Source organism: Haplochromis burtoni, unplaced genomic scaffold (genome assembly GCF_018398535.1).
Source record: "Haplochromis burtoni strain Fernald_Lab_line unplaced genomic scaffold, NCSU_Asbu1 Contig_493, whole genome shotgun sequence".
Classification (NCBI taxonomy): Eukaryota; Metazoa; Chordata; class Actinopteri; order Cichliformes; family Cichlidae; genus Haplochromis; species Haplochromis burtoni.
Window position 1 is genome coordinate 90,639 of NW_024582854.1, and position 22,034 is coordinate 112,672.

Sequence of the window (22,034 nt, forward strand, 5' to 3'; positions counted from 1 at the left end):
TGTGGAGGGGGGTGGGGGGGGTGCTTTCATATTTTTTGTCAAAGGAGACTCGGGATCAAAGACAATGCCAGAATTTTTGACAGAGTCCTTTGGGAGAATGGTACTGCCACTGGAGTTCAAAGATGTTCTGATAAGCAGGCTTCCTGCAGTCTCACATTTGAATTTCACTTTTATCTGTGCTGAAATTCTTTGCTGTTATTTTGTGTTTTTGTAGTTCTCACAAATTTCTTGACTTTTACAGTAGCTGCTCGAGACATTGCAGCAAAAGAAATTCTCATTGTGTCTTTATGAGTCGGGCTCCCACAATTTACTCTAGGCAGCTCTTAGAATTTTTGCTATTCACCTCACAAAATTTAAAAGGTGTGTAATTTTCTGCTTTTAAGATCCATAAATTAATATAAAAGGTCTTATGATTTAACTTTTTGCCTAAGAACTGATCAGTCATGCAAAAGGAGAATATCTAGTGTTGAATGATAGTGGCCATTGACCAGCACAGAAAAAACAGCATCTAAGAAGACAACGTTTGTTGCCTTGACTTATCAGAGTTGACTGTCAACACTTTTGCATTAATTAATGCAATTAATTAATGTGCGATTTTAAAAGGGATGCAAGTAGCATTTAATGGTGACCTAGCATTCTTTTTTTCCTAAACCCTAAATCCCTGACCATGTGACTTAACTCTTCAAGTCACGAGAAGTCAACACACAGAAACCAGGGAGCTGGTGGTAAATTGAAGTGTCATCAGTATGCATCAGAAATCATTTCCTACCAAAGGAGAGCAAAGCAGGCAGGGAGTAAGAGGGAGAGAAAGGGTGATCTGATGGGCTATGAAAGCATTAGTCACTACAGTCACTGTAATAATGTAATATATTCAGTCTATACAAAGCATTTTAGACTCTAACATAACATATTTAATATTGACGTAGTAAGATATGATTACCATCATTAGATCAACAAAATTATATGATAATGAAACACTCGTTTGAACTGGAAAATACTTCCAGGTGATGCTTTTTCCTCTCTGTCCTACCTGCTTTTTGCAGGTGCTTATGCACTTCAGGCCTTGTTTTCAGGTGCATTAGTTTAGAGAATTTTGAAAAAAACATGACCACTCTTCATCACTTATTATCCCTTTAACAGCACGATCTTCTATCTTCATACAGATGCTCTAAAAAGTGGTTAATACTACCTAGTTATGCATGAACAGTATTCTTTTTTTCAGAATCTTCAGTACAAATTCTCATAGGAATTTCCATATGCAGTTTTTTCCTAGGTTAGCTCTTCTTTTTGTTATTTCAGTTATCTATAGCATTCACCCCATGATTGTATTTTCAAAAACCTTTAGATGGTACCATACCACCTCTGAAGAGTTATGAAAATAACTAATGTGACGATATAACATAAAGTTGTGGATAATATATATGTAGTTTGTGACAGAGTAAGTGTGTTTTTGCTAAACTTTCAACTTAAAAAGCTATTTGTTTGTTTGTTTATTTATTATCATTATTTGTTTGTTTATTATTTCTTAGAAAAATCCCATTGGTTACTATGAAGAGTCATATTTTGAAAAGACTAAACGGAAGTAATAATCATTCCTTCCTGCTCTGACTACGCTCGTGAACACTGTAGCTATTTATTACATTTGATTGATTTCAACAACTGATTAACTGTTTTCTCCTGGCTGTGTATTTCAGCAGACGAGTTACAGTGGTTAAGCTATAAGATCGTGGCGTATTATTGTCATATATTCATCAGCCACGTCAATATCCTCAGACCCCGTAAGTGAAACTAACTTCTCGGGCTAGCTTTAGCCAAGTTAGCTCGGCTGACTTGTCCATGGCACCTCTCCGGGTCTTGTGTATCCATGGATACCGTCAGAACGCCACCTCGTTCCGTGAGAAGACTGGGGCTCTGCGGAAGCTGCTGAAAAAACACGTAGAGCTGGTTTACGTGAGTGCACCCCTCAGTGTGCAGCAAGCTAACACGGAAGGTGGGTCACCAACACCTGTTGCTGAGCCTATAGCTAACTGTGTGTTAATAGAACTTAATAATTATTAAGGAATAGTTGTTATTACCCAGTTAAAGTAAATTGTGTAAATATTTGGGCTATCTCTCATTCAAGTTTTTCTACGAAAATGAGATATTGGGTGCAGTGATTTATTGAAACGTGCAAGTGTGCAAGGAGACATGGAAAAACAGAATATGAGGCAAAAGCAGAGTTTGTTCAGTTCTAACATGCTTTAAACTCAATGTTTGCTATGGCCATATTTGGTGTGGTTAAAATTCTACTGAGTTTTAACAAGACAGCTAAAATATAGCCCCAAACAATGACACAGCCTCCACCATGTATTAGAGATGGCTAAAGACACACATTGTTGCACCTCTCTCTTGACCACCTCTTTATATACTGATGTCTAATTGAACCAAAAGTTTGGATTCATCACTCTATATGACCTGTTGCCATTCATTTTCAGTCCAGTTCTTGTGTGATTTGCCATACCTCAGTCATTTCTCCCTGTTTCCCTTTCTAAGAACTCCTGAAAACATTTCTAATAAGGCTACAGTAACCAATAATTCAGTTCAACTCAGGTTTATTTATATAGTGCCAAATCACAACAACAGTCACTTCAAGGTGCTAGAGGGAAGATTGATCAACTGAAGAGTTTCTGTTGGATCTTTTAGGTACTGTTTACTGCTGTAGATATTTTTTTATTAAGTCCTGGTGCTTCTTTTGTTCTCCACTTGTCTAGTTTCCTCTAAATTTTTAAGGACGCAGTGCACATCATGATAACTTTTAGATTAGATAGCACTTCAGAAATCACTTTGTCGGTGAAAAAATACAATTTTTATTTCTGTCAAACATTGTTGTCTTTGGCATTTTTCAAAAATTCACCTAAAGAAATTGTGTTTTCTTCTGACAAAGTGCCTAAAGATACAATTTAAAATTGTTTTCATATGTGTCGATATAACACTGGTTCATCTCTTGAGTTAGGTGCCTGTTTTTATTCTTGAATGATTCATAAGAACTGGAGAACTATTGCTCAAGACCGCTTTAAAAATGACGAGAATGTGTGGCTTCTTGAGAGCAAAACAAAGAAATAAGGGGTGACTCACAGTACAGAATATTATATCAGTATGTATTTTATGAGTAATTGACACGGGTATGTATATTCTTTCAGGCAATAATTCAAATACTTAACATTATAGTATTGGTTTTAGATTAAATGCTGGTTTAGATATGTGTTAATGATTTATTTATATTAGTTTGTTATTTTTCAGATACAACCATATTGTTGTGTTTTGTCATCCATATTCAGGATGCTCACTTTTGCATAACAGGAAATTTAGGGCTGGGCCGTTTAGTAATATGTTGCAGCAAGACCTTCAGAAAGCCTGGAGAACTATTACTCGAGACCACTTAAAAATATACAAGTCTGGCTGCTTGAAAGTAAAATATAAAGAAATGAGAGGTGGCTTGAGACTTTCACACAGGATTTTACGATAGGTGCATATATAACTGATCTATATCTGATCAGAGTTTTTTACCTGTTCTATGCTCTCATTTTAAATTCCACAGGTCAAATTCCACTGTTGACCAGGTCATCTGTGGAATTTGGCTGAAAACTCAGGACAGGTTGTCTGAAAACTAATTTTTATGTTTCTTTAATCTGAACATACCTTCCTGGTTTTATGTAATCTAATATATGTGCCAGATATCACTGTTAGTCGCTGTTTTGTTGTCTGCTGTCAGCCTGTTGCATTGGCCCGAGTTATTATGTCACATCAATTTAGTGCTCGCTAAATGTTCAAAGATGTTTTGAAGAAGAACTGAGAGACTATAAAAGTAGAAACAAATACCCACAAAAATATCAGCATCTGCATCAACCCCAAATCTCTGTTGCCTTCCTTTGAAAGTAGCCACTTTCCTCTTCTGTCCTTTCAGAAGTTGCAGATAAACGGAATGATTCAGCTCCTGAGTCTGGAGGTGATGAGGACCCCAGGGGTTGGTGGTTTTCTGACATCAAGGCTCGGAGTTTTAACGCTCAGCAGCAGTGTGAAGAAAGCCTGGGGCTTGACGAGAGCGTGACAGCTGTGAGAGAAGCTGTGAAGGACCAGGGTCCATTTGATGGCATCCTGGGCTTCAGCCAGGGGGCTGCTTTTGTCGCCATGCTGTGCTCAATTCAGGAGCAAAAACTGGAGCCGACGTTCGACTTTCGCTTTGCCATCATCGTCGCCGGTTTCCGCAGCGCATGTACGCAACACCAGAAGTTTTACAACTCTCCCATCCAGGTGCCCTCCCTGCATGTGTTTGGACTGGAGGACAGAGTGATCCCTGATAAGATGAGCAGGGAGCTCCTCCCCTCCTTCCAAGACCCTCAGGTCCTCATTCATCCTGGTGGTCATTTTGTTCCTGCCGCATCTGCTCACAGGCAGACGTACCAGGACTTCCTCAAGAGGTTCCAGTGAGATTCACAGCCACAGGAAGTCTATGTGAAGATTAACAGAAGTCGACTCAAACTCTAAAATGTGGCTGGTTGATTTTTTTTTTAATGTTCAGAAACATCTTGTGAGAAAATAATTGATTCCAGATGCACACTGTTTATTTAAACTACTCTGCTCTGTGTTTCGCTTTGTGAGCTAAGCAACAGCCTTATTGTAACCCTCAGTGAAAATTTATTGCCTTAATAAAGATGAAATTATGTCTTTGTATATGTTTGAGATGCGCTTTAATTCACCAGTATTGAAAAAGCTAAATCTGATTAGCAGCATGGCTTTGTGCCAGTAAAGTGTTATTATATTTGTCTTTTTAGCTGAAGTATTGTAGTTTCTGGTCACTCCTTAAAGTCGGTACAATTTTATGTAGTTATTCTTTATTAAACCAGGGACATCTGACTCTCCAATTCCTTATGAAAGTGTCCTAGCCAGGATGCACAGGAGTTCAGTGAGCAATGTTTACTTGATAATACACAGTATGCATACAGAAATACATAAATGCAAACCAAAATGATAAACTTCAAAGCTAGATAAACATAAAACAAATGTACAGTCTCATGCAGCAACCTCCTTGTCATTTAAAATGACTTTGAATTTATTTACAAAGCACTCTAAAGATTATTTAGAGTGACAGAAGAAGGTGAGATGGGGGGCGCAAAAACACAAGTAGCCGAGTCTATCCCTGGTGTTATTATACTGTTGGACACTATTCTACAAATTCTGCTGTCAGCAGGTATGTTCCACACTGAGGTGATATGAGATGTGCTATTATTATTATATTAAAAAGGACGTTTACCCTCTTTCAATTCTACAGTTTTCATATCAAGGTGTCATCTAAAGTTGCACATTATTTATTTAATAAGACCGGTCAAAATGCAAAACCAGTGGGTGAAAAACAAACACCCCATTTTTCAGGAGTTTGTAGGACCCCCTTTATCAGGAATAATTTGAAATAATAGTTTTCTGAATGACTCTCACATCATTGTGGAGGAATTTTGGCCCACCCTTCTTTACAGTGTTGCTTCAGTTCAATGAGGTTTGCTGGCATCAATTTATGCACAGCTCTCATGGTCCCTGCACAGCATCTCAATCAGGTTGAGAGCTGGACTTTAACTGGGACACTGCATCACCTTGATTTTTTTTTCCCAGTCATTCTGAAATTGGCTGCTGTTCTTGAGATCAATGTCCTGTTGCATGACCCATTTTCAGACGAGCTGTCAGACAGACAGCCTCACATTTAACTCTAGAAAACTTTGGTATTCAGAGGAGATCATGCTCGACTCAATGAGCGCAAGGTGCCCAGGTCCTGTGGCTGTAAAACAAACCCAAGTCACCATCCCTTCATCACTGTGCTGACAGTTGGTATGAAGTGTTTGTGCTGAAATGCTGTGTTTGTTTTCCACCAAACTGCATTATAGCCAAACATTCAGTTTTGTCTTGTCTGTCCACAGGACATTGTTCCAGAAGTCTTGTGGTTTGTGCAATTTGCAAACATTAGCTGTGCTACCATGTTCTTTTTAGAAAGATGAGGCTCTCTCCCAAACAGGCCTTACTTGTTCAGGCTTTCTCTAACTTTGCAGTCATGAACTTTAATATTTAACATGCTAACTGGGGCCTGTCAAGTCTGAGATGTATCTCCTGGGGTGACCTTGGGGTGAATTTGCTGGGACGTTCACTCGTGGGAAGTTTAGAGACTCTTGAAGGTTTTCCACTTGTGAATAATGTTCCTCACTGTATAAATGATGAACTTCAAATTGTTTGGAAATGGCCTCATAGCCCTTCCCAGAGTGATGAGCAGAAACAGTTGCTTCTCTAAGACCCTTTGCTGACGTATTTCCTCTTTGGCATTGTGGCAACACACACCTGATTGCTCCAGACCTGCAAACTGCCAAAACATCTGCTTGTATAATGGTGCTCAGTTAATACATTTAAACAGCATTCCTTGGCTGTAACTTACCCCCTTAATTCCTATAGAAGCAGGTTTGATGCACATGACTATATGTAAGCTGCAGGTATAGAATTTGATGAAAGTTACCAAACCCTCAGATGTCAGTCCTCTGCAGATGCTGCAATCAGCAGGGATATTCCACACACTGAGGTGACACAAAAATCACTTTGATGATCACTACGGCCTTTATGTTAACATTTAATGGGCTATATTAAGAGCATATAAAGGGAAGTAAGGAACGTTATAAATTTCACACTATACACTAATGTCGATATACTTTTTTTTTTTTACGCCTGTAAATTCAAGAATAACTTCTACAACAATTTTTCCTCTTCTACAACTATTTTAAAACCAACACTACACCAAAAGAGGGCTGACATTTTTAGGATCTGGGTACACTCCGCCATGATTCTGCAAAGTTATGACAGGAATTTTATATCAGCGTGACAGAAGAAACCTCAGTTTAATATGTTTGGGAAATATTTTGCATAAGAGCTTTGCACAAATTCTTCCCTTTTGTGTTGCATCGAGGCGGCTGTGTCACAATGAAAGCTCCCTCTTACAAAAAGACCTTTGTGCTAAGAAAGGTCCACGGTGAACTGGACAATGCTTTACTCCCACTTTTAATTAACGCTATACATCTGTGAAGGAATTAACAAGAAATCATCCGGAGAGGATGTAGCTCAGTGATCGGTTTAGTTGTTTCAGATTTTCCGGGGTGCATGAAGGTGTCGTGCAGACAGGTTTATGCGCACAGGGAAATGTGTAGGACAAGGACATATTGTTCTTTTATAGCAGAAGCATGTGCATGTCAGCCTGTGCTCGTTCAATTGTTTCCAGATGTGCGCTCTCTCCTCTCTACCTCTCTTGCTCTCTCTCGCCCCCTTCCTTTCCCTTTTCTTTCATCTCCCACCAGACTCTTCCTCGCTTCGATACCTCGTCAACATCCTCCTCCCGTACACATCCTGTATGTCATCGGCATTGGGTGCACCATACCCTATCGCCGTGTCTGTTACATTTATGACATGGACAAAAATAGTTTTGTTTGTCTGGATGTCTCGGAAATCTCCTCTCGGCCCAAAACACCAGGCAACCGTGGGCTCATGTAAGTGCTGAATTGCCTCATTGAGATTAAATTCCACTTTAAAACTGCTTAACTTATCTTTAGCCTCGGCTTCTTCTCATAAAGAAAAACCCCACTCTGACTCTCTTAATCAATCAGCCTTGTGTTTACAACAAACCACCTCCATCAAGCATCTGATGATCTCTTACAGCCTCTCACACGGCTCCTTTCACCACTGTAGTCCTCATATTCATTCTCCCGTGCTCCCCTGTGGCCCTTGTGTCCCTCCAAGACCTCACAGCACACACACACACACACACACATGGTTTTGATAACAAGTAGAGATGAACAGAGAGAGTGAGTGAGCAAAGGAAACAGTAAAAGAAAAACACAGAGGGTCACTCTTGCCAGTAAGTTTTACAACAGAGCCGTGACTCTCGTCTCAGGAATCCATTCCCCCTGTTGCACAACAACCGGGAAATAATGGAATGAGAGACAGAGACGCACGAGGGTGGAGCCATCCACACTCTCTGCCTCCTCATCTCCCTCTCTTACTCGGCCCCACTCTGGCCACTGCGGTTAAAAAGGGAGAGTGAGGGTACATTCAAGGCTTTTTGTTTTTTGAGGGGGGGGGGGGTTGCCACAACTTAAGTATCACTTTTTCCCTCTTTCCCTCGGCGGAGGCTGGGGGAATGGAGCAGGGGGCACAGGGGTGTGTCATAGCACAGATGGGGCTCTATTTTGATTATGGAGCGTTTGTTGTTATGGGAGACAGAAGAAGGGGCGGGACAGCAGTGGCCCCTATATAAGACTTGTACTTAAACTCCAATGAGCCTGGTCATCCCATGGCCCATGCTCATCCAGAGACTGACAAAGTTGACCAACTCTGCCTTGTTATTACAGCCTCCACCGCTGACAGCTCTGCGTGGAATAACCTGTGATTACTAGACACTCAGCTGAGGACTTGAGATTTTATTATCTGGCTTACAACTTTTGGATTTACATCTTTTTTCCCCTTCTTTTGGCAGCCATTCACCATCTGTTTTGTTTTCATCATCTTTATAATCTCAGTTGCTCTGATCCCAACAATGAGAAGATGCTGAAGACAGAGGGATTTGTGAAGAGTTTGGATTTTTAACTTTTTCACTCCTCTGCGAAAATCAAATCTGATGTTGAATTATTATAAATATAGTTCTTATAAATATATGCATGTCTGCATGGGTTTACATGTGTGTTTGCACAGTTACATTGGTATGTTAGTGCAGAACGGGGTGATATAACACTGGATGTGTTCCAAAGATATGGCATGTGTCCATTTTCTTGTTTGTTGTGAACAAGAAATAGAAGAAAACTTCCAGCTTTCTTGAATGCAACTAAATATTTGTATTTTAAATGTGAGTTCTATAAGACTCATACTCCATACTATGATTTACTCATGAAAGTGGATCCTTTTGCGGTTTTCTCATTCATGGGAATGTTTATTTGAGATCATATTGTACAGGAGAAAAGTGAAAGGTGATACCTTTATAGGAAAATGAAAGCATGAAACATGCAAATCTTAAAAGATCTAGTATACATATAAAACATACACGCTTACTATACTTTATTTCAATATAGGGACCCTTGTGATGTGAGAAGTGGTGTGCTTGATGCCTGTCACGTGTGCTGACATATTAAAGAGGGAACAGAGGGAGTATATTTAGAGCTGTCAGTTGAATTGCTATTTAAAGAACAGAAAGCTGCCACTCAGTTGTCGTCCGTTAACGACATGAAAGCGCACAGTGACAAATTCTGCGCCGTGTGATTCCGAGGCCCAAACAACGCACAGCGGGTGTTTACGTCTGGGAGTGCACGTGCATGTTCATAAGTGTGTGATTTGGTCATTTGTTATTCCTTGGTTTCACGCTGCATACTTCTGGTTTTCCCTTACTTTGTGGTTTTCTTGTTTGTGTGGATGAAAGTGTACTTTCGCTGGGGCCAGCGGCTGCTTGGTTGCCTGTCTGCTTCCAGTCATGCGCCCAGAACTGTGACAACTTTACTGCACATTATTATTATTTCTTTGAATAATGGCTGGATGATCCCCGCACCTTGAAAAACAGTTAGTCCCAGGTGGGATCTCCTGTGACTGCTTAACCTGTTCAGTGTGAGCCTGTCTGGTTGACTCTGTAACTGTAATACCAGATGTAAATATGATCACAGGATGTGCTAATGTTCTTTTTTTTCCCCCTTTTTTTGGCAGAAGGAGGTACAGAGGTGAACTGAGGACACGGACGAGGCTTTCTTGAGTTAGGGCAGCGGTCGTTTGATGTATGATGTCATCTGCAGGCATTTGTCTGCTTGTCTGCTTTACTGTGCTGCTTTAGAGGCTGTGGCTGGGGCCTGGCGTGGACAGCTGTGGTTTGGCTGTCCTTATAGGTGCCTAACTGACACTACTGGGGTAAATATTAGTCATCATGGCCATGAGGCAGGACTGTGGTGGAGTCAGTTTAAGATAGACACACAGAAGGAGAGCAAGAGGCATGTTTTCACTTCTTTCTTTTTTTTTATAAGTCAACTCTGTTGCGCCGTTATGCACAGTTATGAAGAGGCGTGGAGCATAAAAGTGATCATCAAGACCAAGATGATATGTGCAGAGGAATAACAACAGCAAGAACAACAAAGTTTGATGATTGCATTAGACTGAAAGTGTAAAAGAAAAAAGGGCCTAAGACTGTTAGTAGGAATAAGTGGGAATAGAAGTTTTTATCATTTGCTCGTACAAATAGGGGTGCATTGGTTAGCAGCATCACCTCACAGCAAGAAGGTTCAAACCTCCTGATTGGCCTACTTTCTCTGTGCAGAGTAAAGCTTCGTTTTCTCCTCATGCCTATGATTTGCATATTAGAAGACCACAAGTGAGTGGTACTCAATTCAGAATAAGTAGAATGACTTAGAGTAGACACATGCTGATCTGTTTTTCTAGAAATATGCTTGAAGAATAAAGACTTGAACGCTGTCACTTGAAGACTGCGCCTTGTTGTTCTCTGTTGGTATACTTACATACCAGCAAGATGTCCTGCATTTATTTTTGTTTGTTTTCTTTTGTTTTATATTGGATTCATTTGCGGAATGTGCATGTGAGTGTGAATGTCTCTCTGTTTTAGCCCTGATTCAGTAGCCTGTCCAAGATGTACTCCACCTCTTGCCCAGTGCCAACTTAGGATGTGCTACAGCTACAACCCCAACCAGTCACCCCCAAAGCAAGCTGTGGTATGTTCCCTTTTATGTAGTTTGACCTGCAGCGACTTCTCAGCCCTTAACAGTAAGAGTTTATGTGCTGTTCTTTAACTCTCAGCACATGAGCTTTTACGGTGCAGGGAGGTAGAGGATAAACAACTGATCTTTTTTTTCTTGTCCTTGTTCCCTTTCCTTCTATTTTCCTTTGGCAAATCAGTGAACGACAAATATTTGAAAAGATCAGGTTCCAGCTGGAGTGACGCAATGCAAAAATGTGATTCCTGTAGTGTTTTCTCTGCAAACTTCTTTGAAATGTCTTTAGTAATGACCCTTATGTGCCTCATCGGCCTCCTTTTCAATAAAGAGCATTTTTAAATGAAAATAAGATTTTTTTTAAACTTGTGTTTATTTGATCTAATCTATAAAGGCTGATATGGTTTACATAGGATTTTTGCTCTGTGTGCTCACTTGTATCCCAAATCACTCTGTTTAAAGTTTTTTTTCTCTTTTTTTAGAAACTTATCTTCATTGTCTAAGGGTTTTGGCAGCTGCAGTGCACAAATAATATGAGAAATATATCTTACTGTCATGGAGGAATCTGGAGGTTTATAAAAACATTAGTCTTGTTTTGATTATCTTCATCAGCATCCACTTTTTCGGTTACAAAGTAGGAAAAGCTAACACATCATCGCATTGAAAGGCAGATAATTTCGCAAGTATCCACACACCACTGGGATAAAGCTTTTATTTATATTTCATTTGCTGCAGAACTTTTGAGTCTGGGGAAAAAAATGTGTTAAGCAGATGACCTTGGCAAATTCTAGCCTCTAGAGGGCAGTATAACTCTAAACATTACCGAGTAATGTTTGAAGTAGAGTAGCCTAAGTTGGAGTGCAGTCTTTATGAGTGTGATGTGTTTGTTGTAAGCATACCAAACGTGTGTGTGTGCATGCGTGCGTGTGGGTTAGCCCACCTGTTAGGACCCAGTGTGTGTTTGTATGTGGCTGCAGGTTATAGCGCTGCCCACAGGGAATTCTTGGCTGTGCTGCTTTGAAGTGAAGCTGCTCTTGTCTGATAAACAGAGAGCAGAGCAGGTGTTGGAGCTGGCTGACTCATCCGTTCAGCATGTGCTCTGTGCATTCATCACTGTACTCACTGATCAAAAGAAGCACCCTATGTGTAATGAAGTTAAAAAGGAAGGCAGCGTGTGTCTACACGTGTTGCAGCTTAACTTATCGTGAAGGTGTTGGGTGTAGCGAGCAAAACACATTATTAAATAAAGTCAAAACACCATAAACAATGAATGACATGAGTCATTCCTCAGTATTCACAGACATGAATATATTAAACTGGCATCTTTTCACCTGAACAAATAAGTGACATCTCACCAACTGCACGAGACACCTTAACTGTGAAGTTCACCATGAGCTGCAACCTCTCTCTTTCCTGATGACACCTGCCCCTAACGACCATGGCTGTAGACTGTTACCATGGTGCTGTTGCTAGAGTAACAATCTAAAGCCACGGTCGCCATGGAGACAGCAGGGTGGAGGAGGAACTGGAGTTGGCATGGTAACAGGAAACCTGCAAGGTCTCATTGGCTTGAGTGTGAATGCTACGTGCTTACATTGTGTAGGTCTCCCCCAATGCAAGCCCACACAGGTTTCCTCTCTGAGCGGGTGGGTGGCTGAGTGGGTGGGTGTTTTGTGTGTGTGTGGGGGGGGCACAGAGGGGGATCTCTAGCAGAGTGAACTCCTGCCATCACAACAGCCATTTAAAAAAGAATGGGATAATATCTTTTTCTTTTTCACTGGGTGTTCATGTTGCCTTCACTGTGGTGTTTGATGCATTGCCAGGCTTCAGTAGCCATGACTGTAGACTGTTACTGTACTTTGATACTGTATAAGCAGTAAGCAGTCTAAAGCCAAGGTGCTGATGCTCTGGCAACAGGACAGGGAAGAGATGGTGAGAAGGACAAACAATCCCCTCATGGAAAAACCTGCATCAGCAAAAAGAGGAGAGGTGTGAGTGTAATTACAGCAGTAAAACTTGACACATTTCCCAAAAGGCCGATCATTGGTACAATCTTTGTTGACCTGGGGAATCCCAGTAGTCTAAATAGATGATACGGAAAGACTGGAACGAGTATGCAAAACGATTCATTTTTGCTGCTTTAACCATCTTAGTGGTCATTGCTGCTGTTTGGGCTTCAGGTTTCCCAATGTAGCACCATCTTTGCATACAACGCAACTGTTTAAACGTCAGGTGAGACGAAATTAGCTTTTGCTTCTGTGCAAAATTAACTGGGAAAATGTGAATTCTGAAACACCCATTACAACGTTCACAAGTGGAAGTCTGCAGTACTCTGGCTGATTTACTCCCTTAATTACTTAGGTATATAATTCTGCTGCGGGTGAGAAAGAACAAGTGAAGGGTTGTGGTGATACATTTTTTTAAGAAAGCTGCTGTAATTCGCGTTTACACTTCAACACCAGTATAGTTTCTATACATGTTTCATTCACTTATATAAGGTTTAAACAGTTTTTACAAACATCCTAGTTACAAAAAAGATCACCTAACCCAAGAGGCAATCAGTTAATCTCCTAAGCCAATAAATCCCTAGAGCAAAACAGAAAACTGTAAGTCAAATTTTGTTTAAAATGAGTCATCCAGTTCATCCTTTTATTTAAACACATTCAACACTGTATAAACATTTATTTAAAAAAAAAACCTGAGAAGGGTTGGTATTATTCATCCTCCACCCACTGTTTTCCTGTCTCTGACCTAGTTATTGTTTGTACCTATAAAAGTGCAAGTGAGAGAGCAGAGAGGGAGGGAGGCAGAGCGACACCAGACATTAGGGATGTCTAATAAACTGGTGTTCACATAATAAGCTGTCTCAGAGGAGCTCTGGACATATTTAGGAGTCTCCTCCAGCAGTGTAGGCGACACCAAGACTTGAACCACTATTGGGATCATACTGTAAATGCCCTTGGCTTCTTTAACCATCCCTAGATAGGTTTTTACTGCAGACTGAAAGATTTAGCATATTAACAAGCGAGCAATTAATCACAGAAGACTAAAAAAATTTTAAAAAAAAACCTCCTTTCTCACCCTCAACATCTTTAAGCTGCTGTGCTTTCGACCTGGAAAATGAAGATGTACCTGATTAGAAGTGATGATTATGAGACTTAGCTGGTGAGTCACTGCCCAATCACATGGGACGTTTCAGAGTTATGCAATCATAGCACTGTATACTGAGGAGGGCTAACACAAGACTACTGTGTAACACTTCCTTATCAGCTCATAATAATGACACATCAAAAACCTTTTTTTAAATGAGTTTTTCCCCATAAGCAAACTATCTCTGCATCAGCTTCCTTTATATCTCCATCTTTCTATCCCCCCACCACCACCACTACTTCTTTTTTCAGCACTACGACGCTGGGACAGCGACACAGCCGCGTCGTGGCTCGGTGCTGTTCGCGGTGCTGAACAGGACGTCACCTTTCATCTGAAAGGCATCGCTAAGGTCTAGTTTTCTTCCAGCTGTTTGTTAAGCATATTTCTTCTTGTTTTTAGCGTTTAAATAGTTTCTTACATTATGATCCTGATTTAAAATCATAAAAACCAACTCTACACGTTTGCCTCGCGCTGCAGCGCGCTCTTTTCCACAACCTCCCAGGTCCCCGCTCTAATTTCTTTAATAAACGGCCAGGTGACGAATCTTGTCACGTGCCTCAGTGCTCGACTAGTCTAAGGGTACGGGCGTATGACGTCCCATCGCGAGCGCACCAATCGGTTCTCGTCCCATTCTGCCACCTGGCTTATCAGAGCGCGTGGGCAGTGCTTCAGTCTGGCTTGGTTTCCATGGCGCTGGGGAGAAACCGCGGAGACCGTGTGGGCTGAGGGTGCGGGACCATCTCGGAATCATCTTGAAGCTGGACTTTGGATCTTCACTATTATATTTGTTTTTAATATAGAAAGCCTACATTAAATATAGACTCATCTCTACGGTTACCGAGTCTAAGCGTCACACTCTTACAGTTTATGGCCCGCATAAACTGTATAAACTCTGCATAAACTCTGGCCATGATGAATAATATCGTTCACGGCTTTCATTCATGTAATGCACGTCACTAAGTCTTCCAGTGTGATAGATTAGTACGTGATCTCGGCTAGCTTTGCCTTCCTAACACAAAAAACCCTCCGCTCCAAGTCCTACAGGAGCCCGGGGACAAAGACTTGTGAATGAACAAGGGGCTTCATTGACTCGCTCCACCCACTCCTCGCTCGTGTTCTCCGTGCACGAGCCTCTCACATTGCGCATTCACAGCTGCACACCAGAGGATCACACACTGCGGTGTGCGCGTGCGCGCGTGAGCGCAATGCCTATAAAAGGGTTATAGTAGGTGACTGCGTATCATCTGCAAAGTGCGCAAGAATGACGCAGGGGTGACTTCACTGACTGACTACGTCACAGTACTGGGACTGGGGGGGGGGGGAGACAAAAAAACAAAGATAAGGGAAACGCCGACCGGAAGTGCAAGGAGGGGCGAAAGATGTGAGGGGGGGGAGGGAGGCGAGGACTGCAACGCCACACCGGAAGAAAGTGATGGCTATAATGTCATCACTACCACCGGAAACCTCCCGGTGCCACGCGCTCCCGAGATTGTAGATGAGGTGGGGGCTGGGTGAGGAGCACTCCCCCACAGCCACACTCCCCTTTATCCCACACGCAGCTATAACCAACTGCGCAGCTACACACACGCACTCACACACACACTGAAGCACAAGAGAGTGTGCGCGCTTTTGTGTCAGTGCACGTGTCAGTGTACATTGCACAGTGGGATTTGCACATCTTTGTTGGACAGAGAGCCGGGCAGGCTACAGAGGACCCGGAGCTGCCTTAGAGGCAGCCTAACCAGCACCTCTCTGTTTGATCAGATACCTGATGTGACCTGGATGGCAGGTGAACGTTAATCACCGGCAGTGAACGGTGGTACGTGTCTTTAAAATGCGCCTCGAGACCGCACAAGACGGCAAGGAGGTACTTATTGAGCGATTTTTTTTCTGTCTGTAGATTTGATTTTCTAGATATCAGTGATTCTCCCTTTTTCCCAGGTTGCAGGCTGAGTGCTGCCCACATGGGAGTGAAAATGAGTCACACTGCAGCAACTTCCAAGTAAAGATGAGACTGCTGTCAAGCGCAGACTTCTGGGTTTCTTAAAAGGATGGCTCGTCAGTTATACTGTCTCCCTACATTTAGCCTGCTGCACAATTCTTATGTATTTCTTTTAAAGTAACACAAAAAACGAACAACCCTAAAAAATAATCATAATAATCATAATAATTAAACTTACCTTATTCAAAGCTCCCTGAGTGTCTGCGGCACTTGGCTGTGGAAATATCTCTGTCCCCCCTCTCTCTCTCTCTCTGAACTCGCTGTCTTCATCACCACAAGACTGTCAGCGCAAATCTGTGCCATGCTGTCTTCGCGCACAGACTCTGCCGTCCCTCTTCTCCAGAGTCGCTTTCCATAGACCGGGCTCTCCCATCAACCTTAGGCTTTTTATAGAGATCCCGTAGTAACTAGTAGAAGGCACGGAGGAGGGAGGAGGGGAGAGAGGGAGGAGAGGGGAGAGGGAGCGCTCATTCAAAGATTCACCTACACATGTACGTGCGTATCCCACGTCATTGAGCGGAGTGCAGCTATTTATAAAGGGGAGGAAAAGTATAGCCTGAATCACTGTGCAGGTCTTTTAAAAGGAGAGAGTGAAAATAGTACGTTTGTTGTGCATGCGTGCTCCGGTCTAAGATTATCTCAAATATTAAAAAATAAATAAATAAATGTTTAAAAGAAATCTCGGGGGGGGCTCGGAGGTACACAGTGACTTCAAAATCTATTTCCATTTGTGAATGAATAAGCGATTCATTACATAATTGCTTTGTAACATTTCGCAAAGGAAGCATTTGATCTAAATGTCTATTTATTTTTACCAGGAAGACTCGCAAAAATGTGCCGTAATTGCTCCCGTCGGGGGATTCAGCGTTAATGTCAGGTGGCTCGTTTGAGAAAATGTTATTTGTACCATTTCAAATCAACCCGCATTTCCAGCCTCTCTCGACCGAGCATGTGAATATGTAAAGAGACTTACCAGAACACAAGCATGTAAAGGCTGGAAGTTATGGATGAAAATGTGTTCACCAGTTGCTCGCCGCCAGATCGTGATGTGTAGATTTGGCGGTGAATCACTGCGGCTGCCTGCTTAAAATTACAACGAAAACGTTTGGCGCAGAGCACCGACTTGTTTTATTCATTGAATTTTATTTTAATTGTTTTAAGGTGTAGATAACCCTGACTCCACATATCTGTAAAAGCCTCACGAGAGATGTCACAAGAGTCGTGCGTAATCTCAGCCCGATTTTATTCCACTCACATATTTAGGGAGATTTGGGGGAGACCCTCGTGCGTAAAGAAGTGTGTCAGACATACGTAGGCGTGTAAAGTGAGAGACTCGTGTAAAGCTGTGGTGGAGGAAAAAAAGGAGTCACGCCACAAAAAGAAGTTGAGAGAAAACTCGATGTCCCCGCATGCCTTTAGGAGGGGCCAGGTGTGGCTTGTGACCTGTGTACAACCCACTTCCCACCTCCACACAGCCTCCGCCTATGAAGCAGGGATAATTTCCCTATTAGGAAATGTGGATTTCAAAAGAAAAAGTCTCCTTAAATTGCAATTCACCTTTCCCTTTTAAAGTCCAAATCAAAGCAAGATTGTTTTAATTGTAGCCCACACACTCTGGGAATAAACTTTTTTTCTTTTTCAAAGCCCTATACTTTCTCACACGAATGAATTTAAAATAAAAAATTTAAAACAACAACAACAACAAAGAAAATGAAACACTCTAAAAGGAAATGTACAGACCCTTAAAAAAGTCACAAAGACGTGATACAAAACACAGAGATGCAGTGGTAATAGAGGTGTACATTTTCTTGGCCAGGTCTCAATGGGTGGCTGGTTAAATATGAGTGAGTTCATTTCTATTCCAATCCAGAGAGCATCTTTGAACAGGAAGGGTTACATCCATGTGTCAGGGACCAGAGCCTCTGCTTTCTATCAGCCTACACCTTATACCAGGGTCAACCAAGGTAATGTAGGGCTTATGAAACCATGACGTTCCTTCCATTCATTCCAACTCCAGACCTTTGTTGCACGGTCAGCCACTTCTCTTACCTACACTGCTTCCTGTTTGGAACTTATGACAAAACTTCAGCTAACTTTAGAAAGTTCTAACCATTTGAGGGTTGATTTAATCACATATTGTTTTATTTGATTACCCGCTTAAGAGGAATATTTCTAGTAATTTTAAGATTAACAACCTGTTTTGAATTTGAACATATTTTTACAGACTTTGTGAAATGTGATCAGTTCTGCGTGGTGTTTCTCAGATCAAGGAGATCTATGACACAGTATGACTATGAATATTGACCACTCGCTCCTTATTTTAAAAAGAGTAGCCCACCGAGAGATATAATTAACACAGTACTGATAGGGGGAGGGGACTTCTTGCAGCAAGCTAAGAAATCAGGACAACAATACATCCACGTGAGCCAAATCAACACTTTAACACCGGGAGTCATTTTATTCCCTCTGTGATTACGTTTCATTTTAGGTCTCGACTTTTTACTTCCTCTTTCAGAGAAAGTGTGGCTGAGAAATTACGACAAAAGAGGAGGAGAGGAAAACTTTCAGCCCCTGGGCCTCAGAACTATAGCATCTCCGCCGACTGCAGCCTATCATTGCTTCGTATGCACGCTGACATGTGGTAGAGGGTAAGTTCTGGGCAAGTGTGTGTACACAGGCATACACAATCCAATTTCCTCTACTACACCCCACATGAATATGCGAACAGTGGGAGTCGGATGGGGAGGGTGAATAATTGAAAAAGTATGAATGAAGTAATTCCCCACTAATTCCCTTCCTTAATCTTGCACTCCTTCTTATTATGATGCCTCACAAACACGCACGCACACGCGCGCGCACACGCGTGCGCACACACACACATCAGTTGCATCATGATATCTTTCTTATCTTTTCACCATTTAAAAATGATATCCAGATGATTTCAAATTGTGCTCCGGATGCTATATTCATCTTCTACATGCTATAAATTCCTATCAGACGCTTGGATCTATCATCAAGCGATCAGTGCAGAGGCAGCTCGCTCTTATCTCCAAACTTGATCACAAATCGGAATGCAGATCATTTCTTGCTCAAATCTCTCATCTGTTTGTCATGCCCAGTTGTTGGCTGTCTTTCTATCTCCTCATCTGTATTCCAAACAGAGAACGCAGACAGATAAGAGAAAAAGAAATTTAAAATAAAGAAAGACCTTCTTCTATCCCTCCCTTACTCTCCCTCTCTCTCCTCACAACCGCCTACCTTGCCTTCCCACCTCCCCTTCTCCCATTCTGACTCATACTGAAATCCCAGTGAGCATCCTCACTCAACCCCCCCAAACCCCCGCCCCCCCTCTAGCCCCCTTCGCTCTCATTTGTGTTTTCTCTCCCTTTGATTGCCAAGCTGGCTCGAACGCAATGAGCAGGGCAAGAGAGAATGAGCAAATGAAAACGACAGAGAGGGAGTGCAGAGATGGAGATGGGGAGGGAGAGGAGAAGAGAGGAGAGAGAGACAGAGAGAGAGAGGAAGACTCGGTGCTGCCAAACGTGCCTGTAATGAGGATTCTGTCAAAGGAAAGCTGGGGAGGAGGAGGAGGGTGTTTGTAGCGGTGTGGTGGGTGTATGTGTGTGTGTCAGAGTGAGATGGAGGTTTTGGAAGGAGTGGGTGTTTATTAGTGAAACCCCTCTCGCCCCCACATCTTCTTGCCTACAAGATTTGTGAGATCACAAAGCCACACTCGCACACAGTGGCAACTCCACATCCACCCACTCTCGCACAAATGCGCGTTCACCTAAGCAGTGACACACAGTGTGAACCCATTCCTACTCAGAAACTTTGAAAAATGTGCATTTTCTTTTTCAGTTTTAAATGTTGCGTGAATCAGAGGAAGTAATGTGCAGTCGATTAAAATGGCCCAGGCAGAATCAACTAACCCCGTAATGGCATCGGCATCGGCATCAGCAAGGTCGTTCCCAGGATTAGGTCTCATGTGCCAAAAGCGTGCGGGGCAACCCGTGCCCTGAGGCGATGAGCTCCCAAAGTCGCATGCCATCTCTTTTCATCAGCTGCAACTCTGACAGTGACACACGCAAAAACTTCCCACCATTACGCCAAAGTCATATGCTGAATGTAATTAATGTGCAGTGCCAGCTGTGCGTATGTGTAGGCAGCCATTTGTGCGCACATGGGTGTGTCGAAGGGGAGTGCCGGTGCTGGAGTGAGCACATCTGTTTGCACGAGTTAAGCGTGGAGATGACTGGAATTTAATGCGTGGATCACAGGGACTATTTCAGCTGGCATATGATTCCATATGTTGGAAGCTTACAGACTGATCACATGTCATGTCTGCCTGACATGCATTGTTTAGTAAAAACAACGCAGGATTTTCCATGTGTCTGAAAATCAGATCCAAAAAAAGATTTCCTAGATTTTATTTGTTAACAATCACTGAGGTGGGTCAGTCATTACAAAGTCATGCTGCACAATCAATTTCCATTTGTTATGTTTACATGTAGACCATTGTTCCCGTGCAGACAGCTACAAGTGGTGCTCTGTGACAGTGGAATGTGCATCTGGAGCCAAACATCAATCAGACACACAGAACCTACAGCAATCCCAACCACATTTACACAAGAACAAGAGAAGAACACAAGAAATCAGACACATAGTTTTCATCTGAAGCCAAAGTTTGGTCACTAATATCATTTAGGGCTTGACCGCTTCACCCAACTTCAGCGAAGAACTGGGTCAGGCTAACACAGACACAGTGTGCAATAAGAAATTAAGAAGTATTGTTCTTTGAGGTATGAAATGTGATTAATATTTTTAATACAGCTTTGATCGTATAAGGTTGTAAAACGCAGTCAGTGAGCTTTCCCTGCTTCAGCCTTTGTCACACTCTACCTCCTATCTCTTTGTTTAAAATTCACTGTCTTCTGTTTGGCTGCTCTGTTGACACATCACTCCATGTACTCATATTGTCTGTTCGCTCATCACTCCCCTGTCACTCCTATTTCTTTTTGTGAATTATACATTAAAAAAACAGTTGAAATGGATAGTCTCCAAACATCTAGTGCCAGCAAATATGCGTCACACAAGCCTCTGGCCCCCAGTCTGTCTTACTCTGAGTTTTCCTGTCTGTCTCTCCTACACATTGCTCCTTTCATTTCTGTCTCTCTCACTACTCGAGATGTGGGTCCCATTGCAGTTGCCTCACTTTCATCCTCCAGCCATTTTTATTCTCTTTTATTTGGACCCCAGTCCCGGCATTTTAATTCTGCTCCACACACTGTTCTACTTCCAGCGAGCGTATTCCCCCATCTGTCCCTCCTCCCTCTGCACTCCAGTCATCTCTAAAAAGTCATCTCCTCCCACCTTCCAGTGTCCCAGTGGGGGGAGGCCAGAGAAAGAGAGAGGCAGAAATGAGAGGGAGAGGGAAAAAAATTAGATTGGGGGGGCAGAAAAGATCGACACTTGATTGGGTCGGAGAAACTCCCCGGTGTCAGAAATTCACCTGCAAAAGCTCCCAGCTTCCCCCGCTTTTCTCATCTGTATTCATGGTCTTTCCTCCTCCTGTTCTCTCCTCTCCTCCTGCATCATGCCTCCTCACCTCTTTCCCTCTTTCTCTTGTCTGCCTCCCTCACAACCTCCCTGCCTCCCTCTCTCTCTCTGTCCTTCCGTGTCTCTTGTCATCCTGCATTGCTCCACCTGCACCGTGGTGCAGCACCGACAATCAGAACTCTGCACGCATACACATACACGACGGGCACACAGGCACCCACACTTACAGACTCATACACACACACACAAACACACACACACAAACACACACACACACACACAGGGAGACACACACCCACCACTTCCGGCAGCCCCCACCCTCTCTCACATCTTTCCACTGCAGACACGAAACACTCTACAACCCCTGGTGTGCCAGCGCTTCATCAAGAGACATTGCCAGCATTACATCACAACTGTATTCTGCATTTACACACCATTCGATACCACATATGAATCCTTGTAATGAAAAATGAAAAATATAGACTCACTGAGAAGAGTGAGAGGATAATAAGATCAAATTACTGATCGATTAGAAATATGCCTTGTTAATAAAAGCATTCAGTCCAACCATT

General features: G+C 42.3%; 1 protein-coding gene and 1 long non-coding RNA gene across 2 annotated transcripts; one reads left to right on the forward strand and one right to left on the reverse strand.

Moving 5' to 3' along the window:
• The first annotated feature begins 1,566 nt into the window (after nucleotides 1-1,566).
• Nucleotides 1,567-5,381, forward strand: ovca2 (OVCA2 serine hydrolase domain containing). The gene is made up of 2 exons (XM_005946801.2): nucleotides 1,567-1,990; nucleotides 3,944-5,381. The coding sequence occupies exons 1-2, from the start codon at nucleotides 1,837-1,839 to the stop codon at nucleotides 4,465-4,467; spliced, it is 678 nt and encodes a 225-aa protein (XP_005946863.1). The 5' UTR covers nucleotides 1,567-1,836; the 3' UTR covers nucleotides 4,468-5,381.
• Nucleotides 5,382-10,027: 4,646 nt separating this feature from the next.
• On the reverse strand, nucleotides 10,028-16,527 carry LOC121812253. Its single transcript, XR_006052954.1, has 2 exons — nucleotides 16,085-16,527; nucleotides 10,028-12,720 (listed from the first exon to the last, which is right to left on the reverse strand). It is a non-coding gene; the product is annotated as an uncharacterized LOC121812253 (long non-coding RNA).
• Nucleotides 16,528-22,034: the final 5,507 nt, after the last annotated feature.